The sequence below is a fragment of the Lissotriton vulgaris genome, chromosome 5, assembly GCF_964263255.1.
Source record: "Lissotriton vulgaris chromosome 5, aLisVul1.2, whole genome shotgun sequence".
Lineage (NCBI taxonomy): Eukaryota > Metazoa > Chordata > Amphibia > Caudata > Salamandridae > Lissotriton > Lissotriton vulgaris.
Genome location: NC_141693.1, coordinates 1,891,333,784 through 1,891,351,726, shown reverse-complemented (window position 1 = coordinate 1,891,351,726; position 17,943 = coordinate 1,891,333,784). Strand labels below are relative to the sequence as shown.

The 17,943-nt window shown below is 47.4% G+C and overlaps 1 protein-coding gene across 1 annotated transcript in view; it reads right to left on the bottom strand.

Moving 5' to 3' along the window:
• The window catches only part of LOC147717638 (E3 ubiquitin-protein ligase TRIM39-like), a 190,283-nt gene that overhangs the window by 116,584 nt on the left and 55,756 nt on the right, over positions 1-17,943 (bottom strand). Inside the window, exons 5-6 of the mRNA XM_086920539.1 lie at positions 16,566-16,588; positions 11,338-11,456 (exon numbers count right to left, since the gene is read on the bottom strand). Coding sequence (XP_086776665.1) covers positions 11,338-11,456; positions 16,566-16,588 — 142 coding nt within the window. The remainder of the gene's footprint in view (positions 1-11,337; positions 11,457-16,565; positions 16,589-17,943) is intronic.

Genomic DNA, 17,943 nt, shown 5'->3' with positions numbered 1-17,943 from the left:
AAGAGCCCAATGTACCCAAGTATGCAATATCTCAGCACTGTATAAGCACAGACGTCAAAGGCACACCTCATGAGGGATAAGGGGCAGCAAAATCAGAGCTGCAAGGGCGACTCCCCCAAAATGCAGCACACACACAACATGCAGAGCACATCAAAATTGACAACAATGTGGTACAAACCGCAACACGTCCACAACAGAACAGAGGACCCAACTGGTGCCGATTGTGTGTAGAAACTGGCCAATCACATTTGGGAGGAGCTGCCTATTTGATGCAGGACAGTGGACATTTCGAAATATCAGGGATGTGTGTTTGTACTTGTACATTATCAACTCACATTTGCCTGCTACGCCAAACAGTCACAATGCACCAGGTCATGCAGTCTGTATGGAAACATGTACAATGCATCAACATACATGTGAACACAATCTGGCATTGTTATTGCCCCATCCTCTCCCTTTGTTGCTGTTGCCACGGTATCCGCCCCTGGCGTTTTTCGTGTAGGTGGATTGCGTGTTTCCCTTGGTGTACTGGGAATGCGGTAGAGCTTGACCTCTTGTGGCTCCCCTGTTACCGGAGCGACAAAATGAAGTGCCCCGAAACTGCTGGGAGTGCAGAGCCCCCATGGATTTCGCCGTCTCAGTGTCCTTTTTTATCTTCTCAAGTGTAGTGTCAACCTCTGGGCCAAACAGGAAATCCGGGTTAACCGGTTGATTGAGAATAGTAGTTTGGATCTCTGGTTTGGCATTGATGATTGGCTCCTGAGGCGGAAAGCCGGGAGCAGGGACGAAATTTTAAATCTGTATTCTGTGTCTAATTACTGTGTTTTTAAACCTGACATCCCTTCTTACCTGCATCTTGGCATCCTAGAACAGCGCTACTCGCTGCAACGACCTCTTCGCTTCAGTCGCCATTCCCGAGGGTGAGGCGAGACACGCCCCCTCGGCTGGCCACGCCCCCCCGCCACGACTACAAATAGCGCGCGCCAACGCTAGGCGCTGCATTGATGATTGGCTCCTGAGGCGGAAAGCCGGGAGCAGGGACGAAATTTTAAATCTGTATTCTGTGTCTAATTACTGTGTTTTTAAACCTGACATCCCTTCTTACCTGCATCTTGGCATCCTAGAACAGCGCTACTCGCTGCAACGACCTCTTCGCTTCAGTCGCCATTCCCGAGGGCGAGGCGAGACACGCCCCCTCGGCTGGCCACGCCCCCGCCACGACTACAAATAGCGCGCGCCAACGCTAGGCGCTGCATTGATGATTGGCTCCTGAGGCGGAAAGCCGGGAGCAGGGACGAAATTTTAAATCTGTATTCTGTGTCTAATTACTGTGTTTTTAAACCTGACATCCCTTCTTACCTGCATCTTGGCATCCTAGAACAGCGCTACTCGCTGCAACGACCTCTTCGCTTCAGTCGCCATTCCCGAGGGCGAGGCGAGACACGCCCCCTCGGCTGGCCACGCCCCCCCCCCGCCACGACTACAAATAGCGCGCGCCAACGCTAGGCGCTGCATTGATGATTGGCTCCTGAGGCGGAAAGCCGGGAGCAGGGACGAAATTTTAAATCTGTATTCTGTGTCTAATTACTGTGTTTTTAAACCTGACATCCCTTCTTACCTGCATCTTGGCATCCTAGAACAGCGCTACTCGCTGCAACGACCTCTTCGCTTCAGTCGCCATTCCCGAGGGCGAGGCGAGACACGCCCCCTCGGCTGGCCACGCCCCCCGCCACGACTACAAATAGCGCGCGCCAACGCTAGGCGCTGCATTGATGATTGGCTCCTGAGGCGGAAAGCCGGGAGCAGGGACGAAATTTTAAATCTGTATTCTGTGTCTAATTACTGTGTTTTTAAACCTGACATCCCTTCTTACCTGCATCTTGGCATCCTAGAACAGCACTACTCGCTGCAACGACCTCTTCGCTTCAGTCGCCATTCCCGAGGGCGAGGCGAGACACGCCCCCTCGGCTGGCCACGCCCCCCGCCACGACTACAAATAGCGCGCGCCAACGCTAGGCGCTGCATTGATGATTGGCTCCTGAGGCGGAAAGCCGGGAGCAGGGACGAAATTTTAAATCTGTATTCTGTGTCTAATTACTGTGTTTTTAAACCTGACATCCCTTCTTACCTGCATCTTGGCATCCTAGAACAGCACTACTCGCTGCAACGACCTCTTCGCTTCAGTCGCCATTCCCGAGGGCGAGGCGAGACACGCCCCCTCGGCTGGCCACGCCCCCCCGCCACGACTACAAATAGCGCGCGCCAACGCTAGGCGCTGCATTGATGATTGGCTCCTGAGGCGGAAAGCCGGGAGCAGGGACGAAATTTTAAATCTGTATTCTGTGTCTAATTACTGTGTTTTTAAACCTGACATCCCTTCTTACCTGCATCTTGGCATCCTAGAACAGCGCTACTCGCTGCAACGACCTCTTCGCTTGAGTCGCCATTCCCGAGGGCGAGGCGAGACACGCCCCCTCGGCTGGCCACACCCCCCCCAACCTCCTCACCCACCGGTATAAAGCATGTGTCTTGGTAGGAAGCGCAGCGGACGAGCGCAGCGGGCGCGACTTTTGCGCGCCGAAGGCGCGCCTAAGGCAAGCCCGTCTGCGCCCGTCCGCGGCCGGACGGGGCTAGGGGCACGACTCTATGCCAAAACTACATCCTACTCTTCAAAGGATCTTATTGCCCTTCAAGGTCAATGGCTACTTCCAGATCCCACCCGCAGATTGATCTCCTCTTTAGGCCTTGCCTCCACTTCCCCCATAGCCCCTCATCTCCCGTTACATGCTCCCCCGTCACCCTGCCCCACCCTGCCTCTTCCCCCTGACCCCCCCCCCCCGTTTGCCGGCATTGTCTGTCTTCTTACTCAATACCAGGTCAGCGGTCAAGCACCACCATGAGCTGTTCGTCTTCCTCGATACTGAGAAACCTGACCTACTGCTCCTGACCGAAACTTGGTACTGTGACACTTCCCTCCCTGTTCTCCTGGCCACCCTACCCCCCTCCTATGTGGCCCTTCGAGCCTACCGGCCGGCGGGCAAGGCTGGCGGTGGGGTTGCCCTGATCGCTCGTTCGGAGTTGAACTTCCAACTACTTCCCTCACCCCCCATTCCCCCTGCGGACTTTCTGGTAGCCCGCTCTCTTTCTTTTTCCCCCCCCATCACCTGTCTATTAATGTACCGGCCCCCCCAGCCCTCGCCTGCATTCTTGCCGGCCTTTCAAGACCTATTGGCCAACTTGGTGGTCAACTACGCTTCGGTCTTGGTGCTAGGGGACTTCAATTATTGGCCCTCTGACCTACACGAGTGCTCAGCCTCTAAAGAGTTCACAGATTGCCTCTCAACCCTTAATTTCGTGTCGCACATAGCCGTCCCCACTCACTCCCATGGGCACACATTGGACCAGGTCTGGTCCCTCAACCTCCCTGTGGCCTCGGTCACTGTCTCGCCGTGCCCTTGGTCCGACCACGCCCTCATTTCCTTCTCTATTCCCCGTAACGTGATGTCTAAAACTCCGTATGCCAAAAACACCTGGGCACGGAACTGGAATAGATTAGATTACCCCTCCTTGACCTCCATGCTACGCGACTCCACTCCTACTCTTACTGGCTTAACATCTACCTCTCAAGCCAAAGCCATTAACATCTGGCTGGCGGATGGCTGCGACTCTGTGGCGCCCCTACGCCGCATCTCCATCCGCCGACCTAAGGACTCAAATAGATGGTTCAATGACCACCTAAAAGATCTTAAACTGAGCGCCCGACAGGCTGAAAGGCAATGGAGGAAAAATTACGATCCCCTATTAAAAACCCACTTCTTATCAGCACTGGACAAATATAAAACAGCGATCCTGGCTGCTAAGTCCACCTACTTTTCATCTAAAATTACCTCTGCCGAAAACAAACCCAGGGAAATATTCGGAATAGTGAATGACCTGGCATTCTCAGACCGAACCTCGCCCAATATCCTTCCCTCCCAACTTCTCTGCGACCAGCTCAATACCTATTTCTTGGATAAAATAGCAACCATTAAGCTCAATATCCCTCCACCCTCCTCTGCCTTCGTCGATCCCGCCCCCCCTCCCCTCCCCTACCTTCTTACCTCTATTCCTCCCCTCACGTGAAGTCGGGATCTCTCGCGGACGTCTGCCCAGCACGAGTCCTGCAGCAAATCTACTCCAGCTGCCCTGACCCCCCCATTGCCTTCCTCAACAGCTCCCTGGCACAGGGCGTAGTGCCCTATCCGCTTAAGGCAGCTACCATAGTGCCCATCCTGAAGAAATCTGGCGCTGACTCTTCTATCTTGGCCAACTATCCCCCCATCTCCCTGCTACCCTTCCTGGGCAAGGTGATGGAACGCCATGTCACCGCGGTGCTCAGCGCCCATGTTGAGGCAAATGGGGGTTTGGCTTCCCGCCAAGCTGGGTTTCGTCCCAGGCATTCGACCGAGTCAGTCGTGGTCTCAGTCTTGGACAAACTCAGAAAGGGTATGGACGAAAATAAACACCAGGCACTGGTCCTCCTTGATCTTTCCGCCGCCTTTGACACGGTGGACCACACCATCCTACTCACCCGTGTCAAAGCGGCCGGCATCGGGGGATCAGCTCTGATCTGGCTCTCCTCCTTTCTGAGGGAACGCACTCAGGCGGTCCGGCTAGGCGACTTCACGGCTACTCCCCTCCCTGTCACTTGCGGTGTTCCCCAGGGTTCCTCGCTCTCCCCCTTACTTTTCAACCTTTATATCTTTCCTCTCATTTTTGCACTACAGCAGCTGGAGGTCACCGTCTATAACTACGCGGATGACCTCCAGCTCATCTTTGATCTGTCCCCTTCTCCTCTTTCGGTCTCCAATTTCCAGTCAACTATGACATTCATCAGGGACTGGATGAACCACAACCATCTTAAACTGAACCCGGATAAAACCGAGCTGGTTCTCACCGGTGGTTCATCCAGTCCCTGGAACTCTCTCTTCTGGCCCCCTTCTCTTGGCTCTGCACCGACCCCCTCCACCACGGTCAAAACACTTGGTGTCAAAATAAACAGCCAACTCACTCTTCATTCACAAATCAGCTCTGTGGTGTCCTCCTGTTTCCTTTCTCTCCGCACTATCCGCACTGTCTCCCGCTTCTTTTCCCCCCAGGCACTCAAGATCATTATGGCCGCACTTGTAATATCTAAATTGGACTACGCAAACGCTCTTTACCACGGTATCCCCGCCTACAGTTTGCGTAGACTCCAGACCGTCCAGAATCAAGCAGCCCGGCTTGTGTACGGCCTCCCTCGCTATCACCACTCCACCCCCCTTCTCAGGGAGCTCCACTGGCTCCCCATAAAGGAACGGGCTCTATTCAAGATCGGGTGCATGGTCTTCCAGGCCCGCCAGGGCTCTGCCCCTGCCTTCATCTCCTCACTAATCAAGTCCTATGTACCCGCAAGAGATCTTCGGTCTTCCTCCAGGTCCCTCCTCCAGATCCCTCGCTTCACTCGCAAAAAGTGGGGCGGGGCTAATTTCTCCACCCTAGCTCCAACCTTCTGGAACTCACTTCCTGACCATCTCCGCTCTGCTACTCAGTATCTCCCTTTTCGCAGAGAGCTGAAGACGTTCCTCTTCAGCCAGGCCTTCCCCACTTAAAACTCCCGCAATATCCTTTCATCTCTCCCTGGTCTTTTCTCATCTCAGTTGCCGATCCCCCCAGCGCCAAGAAACCGCAAGGTGTACGCTGCGCTCTACAAGTATTTTAAATTAGAAATTAAATTAAATTTTGGTTTGAACCCTGAGATGCGCAGCCATGCATGGCGTCACAGCATTACGCTAGTATTTATTGCCCTTGCCGCTGTGTCTGCTGCGCCCAGTGCGCATTTGATTGACACATTGGAGATCAATTTCCCCTCTTGTATAACCATTTCCGCACCTTCTTTGTACATGTCAGGCATGTGTTGCAGTAACTGTTCTAGTGTATCGTAGTGCGCCCTGTCGTATCTAGCCAACAGGGCCTGTGTATTTGCTATTCTCCAAATGTTAGCTGCTTGCGCTGCCACCCTCTTCCCCGACGCCTCTAAGATCTTCGACTCTTTGTCTGGAGGGGGAGCGTCACCACTTGATTGCGAGTTAGCCCTCTTGCGTGCATTAGCCACCACGAGGGAGTCCAAGGGGAGCTGGCCCCTGACGTAGGTGGGGTCCACTGGGGCAGGCCGGTACTTTTTTTTCGATCCGGGGGTTGATAACCCTGGCTTTGCCTGGCTCCCTGAAAATGTCCGTTGCATGCTTGAGGACCCCTTTAAGCATGGGTAGAGTCTTAGTGGAGCGTTCAGATGTGAAGAAGGTGTCAAATAAGAAATCCTCATCCACTGGTTCGGCATGCATGTCGACGTCATGGTTAAGGGCTGCCCGCTCAATCAATGCATTAAAGGCCGCTGTGTCCTCAGTAGGAGATGGTTTAACATTGTAGGACGCCGAAGGATCTTCAACATCCTTTGTGGGACCATGCGTCGACGTCGAACCGACCACCATCTTGAGTAGTTTCGGTTTCTATTTTGGCTCCGCTTGTTTCGGTTTCGATTTCTGGGAATCGACCGATGGCTCCTTGGAAAGGGTCTTAGCCTGGCTTTGGCGCGGGGCTGTAGACCGTGTGGAAGGATCTTGGCTAAGGCCTTTCGGCGATGCCTCGACCGGAGGGGGCGGAATGTTAGTGATAGGCCCCGGAACTGCAGGGGGCTCGGCTCTCCACTGGAGTCACCATCGACGGCCCCAAAGACCCCTTCGTCGTCCCCTAACTCAACGTTGTCTTGGTCGTGGACGTAGTCGTCATGTTGCTCGTCCACCTCAAAATTTGAGTCCTGTTCCGACGCCGGTTCCGACAGTTCGGGAACGTCTTCCTCTTCTGCTTCCTCATATTGGAAGTCCTCATCTTCTCCGGCATCGAAGATGTCCGCAGGCGCTGGGGCCGACTGCCTCGCGTCGAAGTTTAATAGTTTTCTTCGAGCGGAACTTCGAGCAAGCGAAACATTTGCAATCGTCGTGGTCTGGGGACAAACAAGTATTGCACACTGAGTGCACATCTAAGTTGGAGTATTTTGAATTACAAACGGGGCACCGCTTGAACGGTGTCCGTTCCATCGTTGATGTAGTCTGGGCCTGTTGTGTGGAAACAAACGTCTTCTTTCGACGTCGATTGAAGATCTCGAAAGGAACAGGCACCTAACGATACAATACCGACGCTGTGAAGGCCTTTTGACCTTAGGAGTAGAAAAAGTACAAGTTTTCCGAACTGGAGTCGAGAAGTACATCCGAAACCAATGGCGGAAAAAAACAATCTGAGGATGGAGAGGATGCCCATGAGCACTGTAGTCCAGGGGAGGAGCCACCTATCTCGTGATACTTCGAAGACTCTTCCAGGACAACAATGTGCAATCATCCAGACCCAACACTAGGCGGCGATCTATGCACAGATATGAATTCAGCAGCCCACATGCCTCGAACACTACATACCAGACTCCACAGAAAGCCTACGGCGGGCAATTCAATTTTGCACGCAAATAGTTCACACCCAGGTCATCTAGTCAAAAGTATTCCGTACGGGGAATTTTTACGTATACGTAGAATTTGCAGTTCCAATGCAGATTTGGAGAAATGTCAAAATGAAGCATATTTGAGATTTTGTGCAAGAGGCTATCAGACATCCTTATTACAGGAAGCTTTGAAGAGGGCAAATAGCATGAACCGGGAAGAATATCTCACTTCCACCGGTGCTAGCAGGATACAGACTGGGCAAGAGTTGACAAAAGGGAACCCCTGATAAGGTTAGTTTAATCACCACCTTTAACAGTGAGGAAAAGAAGGTGAGGGGGGATATTGAAGAAGCATTGGCCTTTGTTGAAGACTGACATCAGTGTGGCACCATTGTTGCCAGATGAACCGACCATTGTCTTTAGAAGGGCTCCCTCAATGAGGGATGCTCTGGTTAGATCTAGTCCCGAGGTCATCATAAAGAAAAATTGGTTGTCAGATAAATCTGGATTTTATAAATGTATCTCCTGCAGAGCATGCAAATTTGGTATAAATACCAAGGAATACTGCTCTGCATTTGATCCCGTGCCTATTCAAATCAAAGGGCATTTCACATGCCGCACTGATTTTGTGGTCTACGTGCTCTAATGCACTTGTGGGCTCAAGTACGTTGGGAGCACCAAATTGCAGGCTTTTAATCGCATCCTCCAGCATTTAAGGGCAATTGTAAACTCTGATGATAACTACCCAGTTGCGCGCCATTTTGGTCTGGTCCATATGAAAAATTTGAACGATCTGCAATACTTTATCATTGATGCAGGGCCCAAAAACATCAGGGGTGGAAACAGAGAGAAATTGTTAAGGCAACTGGAAAGCAAATACATTCTGCTTTTAGACACTAGGATTCCTAATGGAATGAATACAGGGGAGGACCTGCATTGCTTTTTATGATTACGGGTCAACAGAAGAGTTGCAGACTTCTGTTTTCTGTTTTAGTTGCACCCCCTTATTCCTGTTTTCTGTAAGAATCCAGTGTTGCCTGTTCTCTATGCATAATCAGCATTGTAGCCGATTGCTATTCTATCCTTAGAATTATTCATCTAGATTCTCTGGGATATGATGTGGCATTATAGCATTGCATCAGGATTTCAAATATGTTTGACACATATGCCATGAATTGATTGTTTTTGAGTATAAAGCTTTGATTGACAGCATTTTGTATATATAAATATAGGATGAAATGGGCACTATGCCACAAGCTCCTTCTTTGATTAATAGCTGAGACTTGTTGTTCTTCAGAACCGCCTTGTCCTTGACGTCATCCTGGCCGATAGGGGCGGGGCTTGTAGAGTCATCGGATCCAGTTGCTGCGTATTTATTCCAAATAATGCGCCATCAGTCTATAAAGCTATTACCCGACTTCACGAAATTGCCCATCTGATACATTAGAATCCAGGTTCATGGACTTGGTCCGGTTGGCTCTGGAGTGTAATAACAGCCTGGGGATGGAAACTACTGTCATTCCTAGGAATCCTATTGGCCATAGTATTCAGTTGTTGTCTATGTTTACAATGTGGGCCAGCGATTTGCGGCTTGTGCGCCACAGCATGTGTTCCCCATTCAAGTGCACGTTCCCATTCCCGAAAACAGAAAGAAGAACAAATGATGTTGTATGAACAGATTGATGGTCTCATGAACATCGACATATCATGAAGGGTCCGTAGGGGACAAGGAGGGAATGAGGTAATTGGAATTTTTATGGTCAAGTGTGTCCCCTAACGTAGACCCCAACGGCTCCATGTACGCACTTCAAGTACATGTAATTTCCCTCCACAACCGAATCTGAAGACGCAAATACATTTGCGTCCAACGTTAACATGTCCTCTATCAGATCCACCATGAATGGATCGATAATTCCGTTCCTAAGTATGCCGTGCCACCGTCTTTATGTGGTGCACTTTCACGTTTTCCTGGCTCTGCCGAGCTAGGCCCTGATTTCTGTCTTCAAACCACTTCTGCCTCTGTCTCTGAAAGCTGCAGCATGGAGATGCATCCCTGACCTCTGCCTTACTTCCTGCCAAGCGAGCGGTGCCCAGCTCGGCCTGGTCTGCCTGCCAAAAACAGTATTTTGCCTTCAAGTTATCAGCATAGTCAGCTCAGCTCCTCGAAAACACATTCCTGTCTAGTGAAATGCGAAAACATATCCCCCGACTGCAGAGCAAGGGCCAAGCCTTCCTGTCCTCCCTCATGAAATTCATTGCTCCCGTTACCATGGTAGGCCCCTGGCTCCGAGCATTTGCACCTAGACACGCATACATTCAGTATAGAATAGCCTCTGCCCGAAAGACCTTTTACTCCAGATTAAACATACTCTAAACACATGATATCAGATATGTTTAGGGACAGGTCGATCTGACATGCCAGACTTCTGTCTCTTCTACTAGCGTTAAAAGTCAGACTTTTCGCTTCCTCCAGATGTACGTCAATCACACGTCATATTAGCTGCACGCGCATCCAGGCCATAGTTTTCAGCTGACTCTGCAAGAATTCTCTAAGCATCCACCCACTTATGACACTTTTCTGTGACGTTTCTAGTTCACGCCTCTGTGCACACCCATGTTCACGCCTTTTTGCTATGCACATGTGTTCTTATCATATACATTTCACTTGTCACGCCTACTGTATTCAATGCTATTGTGTCATTTTACTATATATGTCATGTACTGTGAATAAATCGTTGACATCTTTTCCTGCCATCATTGCATACCCGAACCCTTGTATTGATGGACTAGATCTCCATTGACTCGAGTCATTTAGTCATTTATGATTAAAGCCCTTATGACTGACACCACGGACTCTGCCTCTCATTTGATTGAGCTATTATTTTGTAACCTGTAAATTATCTGGCAAACTCGTATACAGTAAAATATTTACCACAATTATATCAAGATTGTCATTCTGAAGCATTCTGTGCTGGTAGTAGAATTGTTTTATAAATTCATTATTACATGTAAACCTGCATAACCGGCTTAACATGCAATACCACATTGTCTTCCTACATTATTAATCAGCCAGTGACCCATTGAATACAACTGAGGCAGGGATCTACCTCAGTGTCACGGCTGATTTCGCACTTTGCACGTTTGTTTGCACGATTTTATATAATTTTTAGCACTTGCACTTTAAAAATTCTGGGGCTGTTAACCAGTAGCAATTCCATCCTATAGCACATAAACCGCTCATATCCTGGCATGTTCTGCGCATATTGTTTAACAGGCATGAATTGTAGAAATGAGAATTGTACATTTGCAGCTTTCCGTGATGTACTGTAAATATGAACTACAATTGTTTTTACAATGTTGTGGAGAAAGAAGAAAATAATATTTTAGAAAAACATAATTTTTTAATCAAAGAACACTCGGGTTAACTGTTAAAACGATATTGTGTTACCATTGTATTTTCGCTATGTTTATGGATGGGTAACGCCCCTTCTCTGTAATTGTGCACAGTATTTAAACACTGGTATTGGTTCAGCTAGTCATGTGATCAAGGCTACTGTGACGTAGCCGAAACGAGTCAATAAACTACCTTTGAAATCTACACGGAGCGCTGTGGAGTGGTCTGTACCTGTGTTTTCTCTTCGTTGGAATACATTTCCTAGAGAGAGGTGTAGCAGAAGTTTGAAACTTATATATATATACACACACACACACACACACACACACACACACACCTACCACCAAATTAATTTAGTGGTGAGCTGATAAATACAGCCATTTACAGTTTACTGGACATTTAATAGTAACACTAGGTCAAGTTTGTAGTTTCTCACCCAATGATTCAATTATAACTAACTGCAGGTCCTTTTTCCCCTCCTCCTCCTCATCTGGATTCTCTTCTTTCCTTTTAAAGGTGTCATACGATGCATGCTGAGTTTTCAAGTTTTCATACCTAGAAAAGAGCCAAATGGAAATGCTATCAAATTCCCATCTGTTCAGGTAACGGTAGTTAAGAAATCCTGTATTCCGATAAATACAAGGAAGTAGAATACAGTAAATAGGTAGTGAGCAGGCAAGCAGATTCCCTATAGGAAAAATGAGGAATGGAATTCCGGCGTATGACCAAAAAGTAAGTGCACACCGAGATGGATACAAAACTTCATATGCTAGAGGATCTGAATGGGAAAATAAAAAACAAGCATTGGCATAGCCAATAGGTCTCGCCTTTGGAACCTTATAAGTGTGGGCGTAGTTCGCGAAGTAGCGCTACGCGAACCTACGCAACGTGCACTAAGCGAGCTACGCGTAGCACTTCACGAACTGCGTAGTAACCTGTTCGCACTTTGCAAGATGCTGTTTTCAATTATTGCACAGTGCGGACATGCATCCGGCACTGTGCAGTCATTGAAAACGGCATCTTTCAGTGCGAGCTGGAGTTTACTGCTGCCAGAGTAGATTTATACGTAAGCAACAGCTTTCTCATCGCGACCACTTGCAATGAGAAACCGGATCTCCCCGCGTTGAGAATCTCGCCGGGAGGTTTATTTTCCACGCTCGCGATCGGCAACTTGATGTTGCTGATCGCGAACAAGGAAAAAGTCTCGCCGGGATGTCATTTTGCTTGCACGCGGTCGCCGACATGACGTTGAGGACCGCGAGCAAGCAAAAAACGACTGCTGCACTACGCAATGCTAAGCGTGTTTGTACTCTGCTACGGGCAATTCACATTGTGCAAAGTAGCACAAACTACGCGAGCGAAGCGTAGGGCTTTGCCCAGGGTTACTTATAAGTATTTAGTTATGCTGCTCAATATCCTTGATGTAACAACATCAACTGTTGCATGGCTAAACACTTAAGTTCCCAAAGGCGAGACCAATTGGCTATGCCGAAGCTTTATTCTGCAAATGTATTCATGCTGGTCGGAGTGTTAGGTGGGGCTGAAGCCCTGGTCTCACATTGTGCAGCCCCTTTCTGCAGCCTTCTGTTGGGGAGTCGAGATCATGGCTAGGGCAGAAGGTACAGAGAGTTGGGACTGCCACGGAGGGATGCCACTAGCTTCCCACTGAGCCATCCCCTAACCCACAGGCAACTCACGTGCAGGTGATTATGCATCACCCCAAGTTTTCCATCCACATCATGCTTCCTAAACTGAATAAAAAGAAATCTCAACATTAAAGGAAAGAAAACCCCCCCAAACGAAGTGATGCAGTGAGTCTGCATTAAAACTGTTCTCGTTGTTTTCTCCGGGCGATTTATGGCTTTCCAAAATGGTCTCGAGCAACCTCCCGAACCCAGTCAACCTAAGGCCCAGTAAATCAGCACACATCTGGAATTTTTACGGAGTAGTAATTTGAAACCTCGAGCTGGGCCGTTTGCATCGGAGGAGCTGCCTGTCTCCCAGACTGCTACATGAGAACATTCCATGGGGATTCAAAAAGAGAACAATCAGGCAGACACGGAGGAAAGAGTTGAAAAGGACAAGGGGGGAGGGAGATGGTGCAATCGAAGAGGGGAAAGGGGAGAGCGGAGGAGGGGAGGGGAGGACTGCGCAGTTACTTAGAAGGGAGAGACTTGAGGATGAGGAGAGGTGCTGGGAAGAAATGGAGGAAGGGCAAGAAAGGGAACTCAGGAGACACACAGAGGGAACTCGATGGGACGAGAGAGCCTGGAGGGACTGAGGAAAAAAAGAAAGACCCTTCCTGAAGAGACAGAGAAACTGGAAACCAATGAGAGAGGTGAAGTGAGTAGAAAAGAAGGCAGGGTTTAGAGCATTCTGCTACTGAACACTTTGCCAAGGAGTTTAACCGTGATCACAGCAAACGCTGAAAGCCCCGTTTTCTACAGCGGCATCAGGAGGGAGTTTGGGTGACTGCAGAGTCCGAGTACAGGCCCTCTGTTGACGAATTAAACAGCTATGCATCTGCAAAGCTGCTTGCAGGGCTTTCCCAAGTCCGTGGCCCGCTTGTGAGGGGAAAAAGACGCCTTGATCGTTCTGTTCTGAAAGGCTCGAGTCTCAAGCGGTGAGCACAGAGGAACAAGCCCGGGAGTTGTATGCGCGCCCGCTTTGAAGGGGGTGAGAGAAGAAGGGTAGCTGAGAACGAGTTTCCTCATGAGAACAGGGGCTGGAAACCGGCTGACGAGGCGAGTCGTGTCACAGCATCCAGTTCCTTCCAAGCTCGCGCCGTGTCTGCCTCTCTGGTGTATGCCTGCGCGTGATGGCTCAGACAATGGAAGCTTGTGGGGAGGGAGAGCCCAGAAGTTTCTGCCCCTCACAGGCAGCGCCCCCGCCCCATTCTGGGGCTAACAGCTGAGTGGGCCAGGCCTGAGCACTCAAAGGATGGGCAGGCCACTCTGACCTGCCTAGAACTGCGCTGAGGACCGGACAGTGTAAATGCACCCAGGCTGCCCAGGGCAGATCGAGGGCCGCGGAGATTGTGCCACGAGATGCCTGAGGCTGTCGTGGCATATCGTGTGTGTAGGAGGTGCTGGCCCGGGCAGCGGTGTTTGTGGGCGTCACACGACTCATACAGATTAAGAGCAATGGGCCACTGCCCACAGATTTCTTAGTATCCTGTTGCTTTTGAGGAGAGAGGAAGGGATTGTTTTGCTGTGGTTTTACATCGGCATATAATAAATTAGGTATTCACGCGGTGAGCACAGAGAAACAAGCCCGGGAGTTGTGTGTGCGCTCTAAACAGAATTTTTTTTAAAACGCGCAAGTGGTGAATGGGACAAGCAGGAATGCAGAGTGGGGGGGGAGCAATTTCAAAGACATTTATTCAGCAACAAGGGAAAATGCTTCCAGGTCATAGAAAAACACAAAGGGTGGGTAGGGGAAGTAAGCGGGTAGGAATGGAGAAGACACGGACGGAGGCAGAGGGGAAAACACAAGCACTCATGTGGAGTGCTGAAACAGAAGACGCAAAAGTGATCGCTCGCTAATGATGAGGAAAGCCAGATGGCGCATGACGCTTAGAGGAAGAGATAGGAAAGGCAGATGGCGGCTGCGCGCATGCACAGGCGCGTAACCTCAAGCTTGAGGCCATCAAAAGCGTGTGGTAGCACTTTGAAAACCCACTTACTAAATGTCTCGCAGAGCAGCGCTGGCGAGATCTAAAAAGGACTAGAAGACCTCCGACTATAGGGATCAGGAAAGGAGTGCAACTCGGCAGATGAATACATGGAGGAATTTCTTCAAGGGAATGGTTTCATTGGGAATAAATGGTAACAAATCCAAGAAATTTTGTGCACTCAAAACTAAAGGGGGGGGGGGGGGGTGGGGGGATCATTTACACCGAGGAAAATCAAACTTTAATTTCTTGCATACAACTACAAACACGTTAACGGTTTAATTATTATTTGCTGTCATAATTAAACAATATACAAATGCTCTGAAAGTGAAACAGTAAAGAAAAATTTAATTTTAGAAATCAGACTATTGTTTCCTTATTTTTATGACACATTATACCATATTTGTAGTTTTTAAAATGCAGTAATATATATATATATATATAGCACTGTTGACCCCTTGATGGTGTACAGGTTAGCAACGTCAGAAGGATGGATGTCTGAGTCTGCCTTGCAGCGATTCAAACTTGTGAACTTCCAAAAACGGCATTGTTCAGCGACAACTATTCCACTCATTGGACCATACTGTGCCAATGAACAACAAAATACTGCTTTATAAAACAAAGACTGCAAATTAAGATGAAAACAGACACTAAGAAAGGGGTATACATTTACAAATGAGAACAAAAGAAACATACAGAGGCAAAACAGTGGAGTAAACATGAAGCAGAAAGAAAAACAGAAATAGTACCAGAAACAATATGAACACACAAAGATTTAGACATGGGTCACTTAAAGAGAACGGAAATTAGTTAAGGGAAGTTAAAAAATACACCAATGGAAAGAAAGGTAGTTAAAATATATGAAAAAGAGGGGATTGGGGGCAATAGGTACAAGCGCCACCTGTTGTTGCTGGGCCTTACATTGGCAAAGAGGGACATTACCAGGGCGCGGAAGGCACCTCTGGCTCCATCATTGACTGCCTGGAGGAGCGGCATGGACTTCTGTATGGGACTCTAGCACCTGTGTTCGTAGCCAGGGGTTGCCCTTGTAAGCATTTTAAGATCTGGAAGAGGTGGGCGGACTATCGTGGTCTGGATTTAGACCTGCCACCTGAGAGGCCCGCTCTCCCAACGATTTGACAAATGGTTCATTGTTTGAGAGCATTGAGTGTCCCGATGGACTTGGCACGCTTTATTATGTTTTATACTGTGCTTAGGAGGCAGCTTCAAGGCAACGGGGGAAGGGGGTGGAGGGAGGGGTTGTTTAGTTTCTTTATAAAAAGTCTAGGATGTTATTGCTGCTCTATTGATGTGTGCAAAACAATATATGAAAAAGAATAAGGATAAATGAAACAGAAACCAAATTAGTCATAACTAATTGGAGACAAATAAGACAATAAAATAGAATTTAAACTAGTGGAGGAAAGAAAAAAATAAAAGAAAGAAGGTGAAAGTATATCAATTAAATACAAGAACACAATAGAAAATAAAACGCACAAAAGGTAAAAGAAAATCCTAAAAAGAATGAGTTACACAAAATAATAAAAAAAGAAAGATTACAGAGGAACATATTGGTAAGAAGTAAAAAGTGAAATATAGGATAGAAAGTAAAGAATAAATAATGAAAGAAAGTTAATAGGAAGACGGAGAGAATAATATTGAAATAAACAATTAAGAAGGGCAAAATTAGACTATCAAATATAAAGAAAACATGATTATCTATCTCTCCTTGTTGAGTAGCAAGTCAGAAGAAAGAATATTCACTTGTGTTTCATCTTTTCTAAATATCAGTCAAAACAAGTACTTCTCACGGTACAAATATTGTAAAAGGTATCCTGTTAGCACATAATTTTAGCTATTTAAAAACTGGTCTACCCATGAGGCACGGATACATACTTAAAAGCATAGTATGATCTAAATAAGGTTCCTTGTTCATTTTTCATATGGTGAGATGTTAATAGAGGATAATCGTAAATAGAGGATAATCGTACCTGTTTAATGTGCTCTTCACACCCTGGGGGAAAAACACAAACAGCTTAAAGTGTAGCTAATAAAGCTTACATTCACAGTACAAAGGTAGATTTTAAAAAGTTACACAAGTGTAAAAATTACAAATAAGTATATACAAATATAAACAAATGGATTAATAATTACCACTGACATTTTTATTACCAGCCTTCACAGACCAAGCACCAAGTGCAGATTTATCTGATTTTCAATGCAATAGGAGTCAAGAACAATACTGCATCATTATAACAATGGTACCCAGACAAACAGATGGTTGTGTGGAGAAGGAATACATTATGCTTGCTGTGTAATCGGTTTCTCCCCTAGGGCACAGGAGCAGTAGCCCGCCCCCCTCACTGAGGGGTACAAAGCATAAAGGCATGAGGTCTCTAAACCCTTTCGTACCAAGCCTTGTGGCCCCAAATCAGAATCCTGCACCTTTGCGGTAATATTTGGAATTCCTAGACAGGGCTGGCTCCACACTACCCAATCGTGTGCTGCATAAGTCAGTAAGGTAAAACACTAGACCATACTATTAAATGTTATGCGCTATGGTCCCACAAAGAACAACCAAGTTGTACTGGGAATAAAATGGTAGTCAACCACTTTACCTATAAAGTAATGCAATATAGGCCAACTGTGGTACTCACTATGTACATAAAACCAATAGCACCTCAGTAATTTAGTGTGAAAGAAGACAAGACTAAGTAACATAATAAGAAATATCCACCCAGCCACAAAATAGACAACAAATTTAAATGCAACTAAATCGCAAAATAACAGGGCATTTGTTACGGACTCAAATAGAAAACTAGTGGATGAAGAGAAGGAGGAAAAGGTGACCAGAAACTGTAAAGCTCCTTAAAATTTGGACGGCAGACAACAGCAGGTCTCAACCATCTCATGAATCTTAGACCCTGGAGATATTAATCGATCATCCACCTATCCATTTCCTTTCTAATTTAGTTTAAATTATTTAATGTATAAAGTGTCCACTCATAAGCATTCTTTGTTAAAATGAATTAAAAGATTACACAGAGCCAGAGAAAAGAGGGATGGAAAACAGATAAAGAAAAGCAACATTTCAATGTTTTTTCTAAACTCTAGTTGATTGTGCAGAGATGATTAAAGAGAGCGCCTTTCTGTTTGAGCAAGTTTGATCATTGGTACTTTTAAGAGCAGTTGCACAATTGAGCATAAGAGGTGAGAGGTCCGGGGTCTTCCAAAGTTTAAAGGCATGACTTATTTTAGCCTATGAAATAAATGCCTTATCACACACATTAACAAACACACCTACTTCAATATTTCACGTTGATATGCCCCTCTGGGCAGAGACAGACACAGCTTGGGTATGGTGTGACG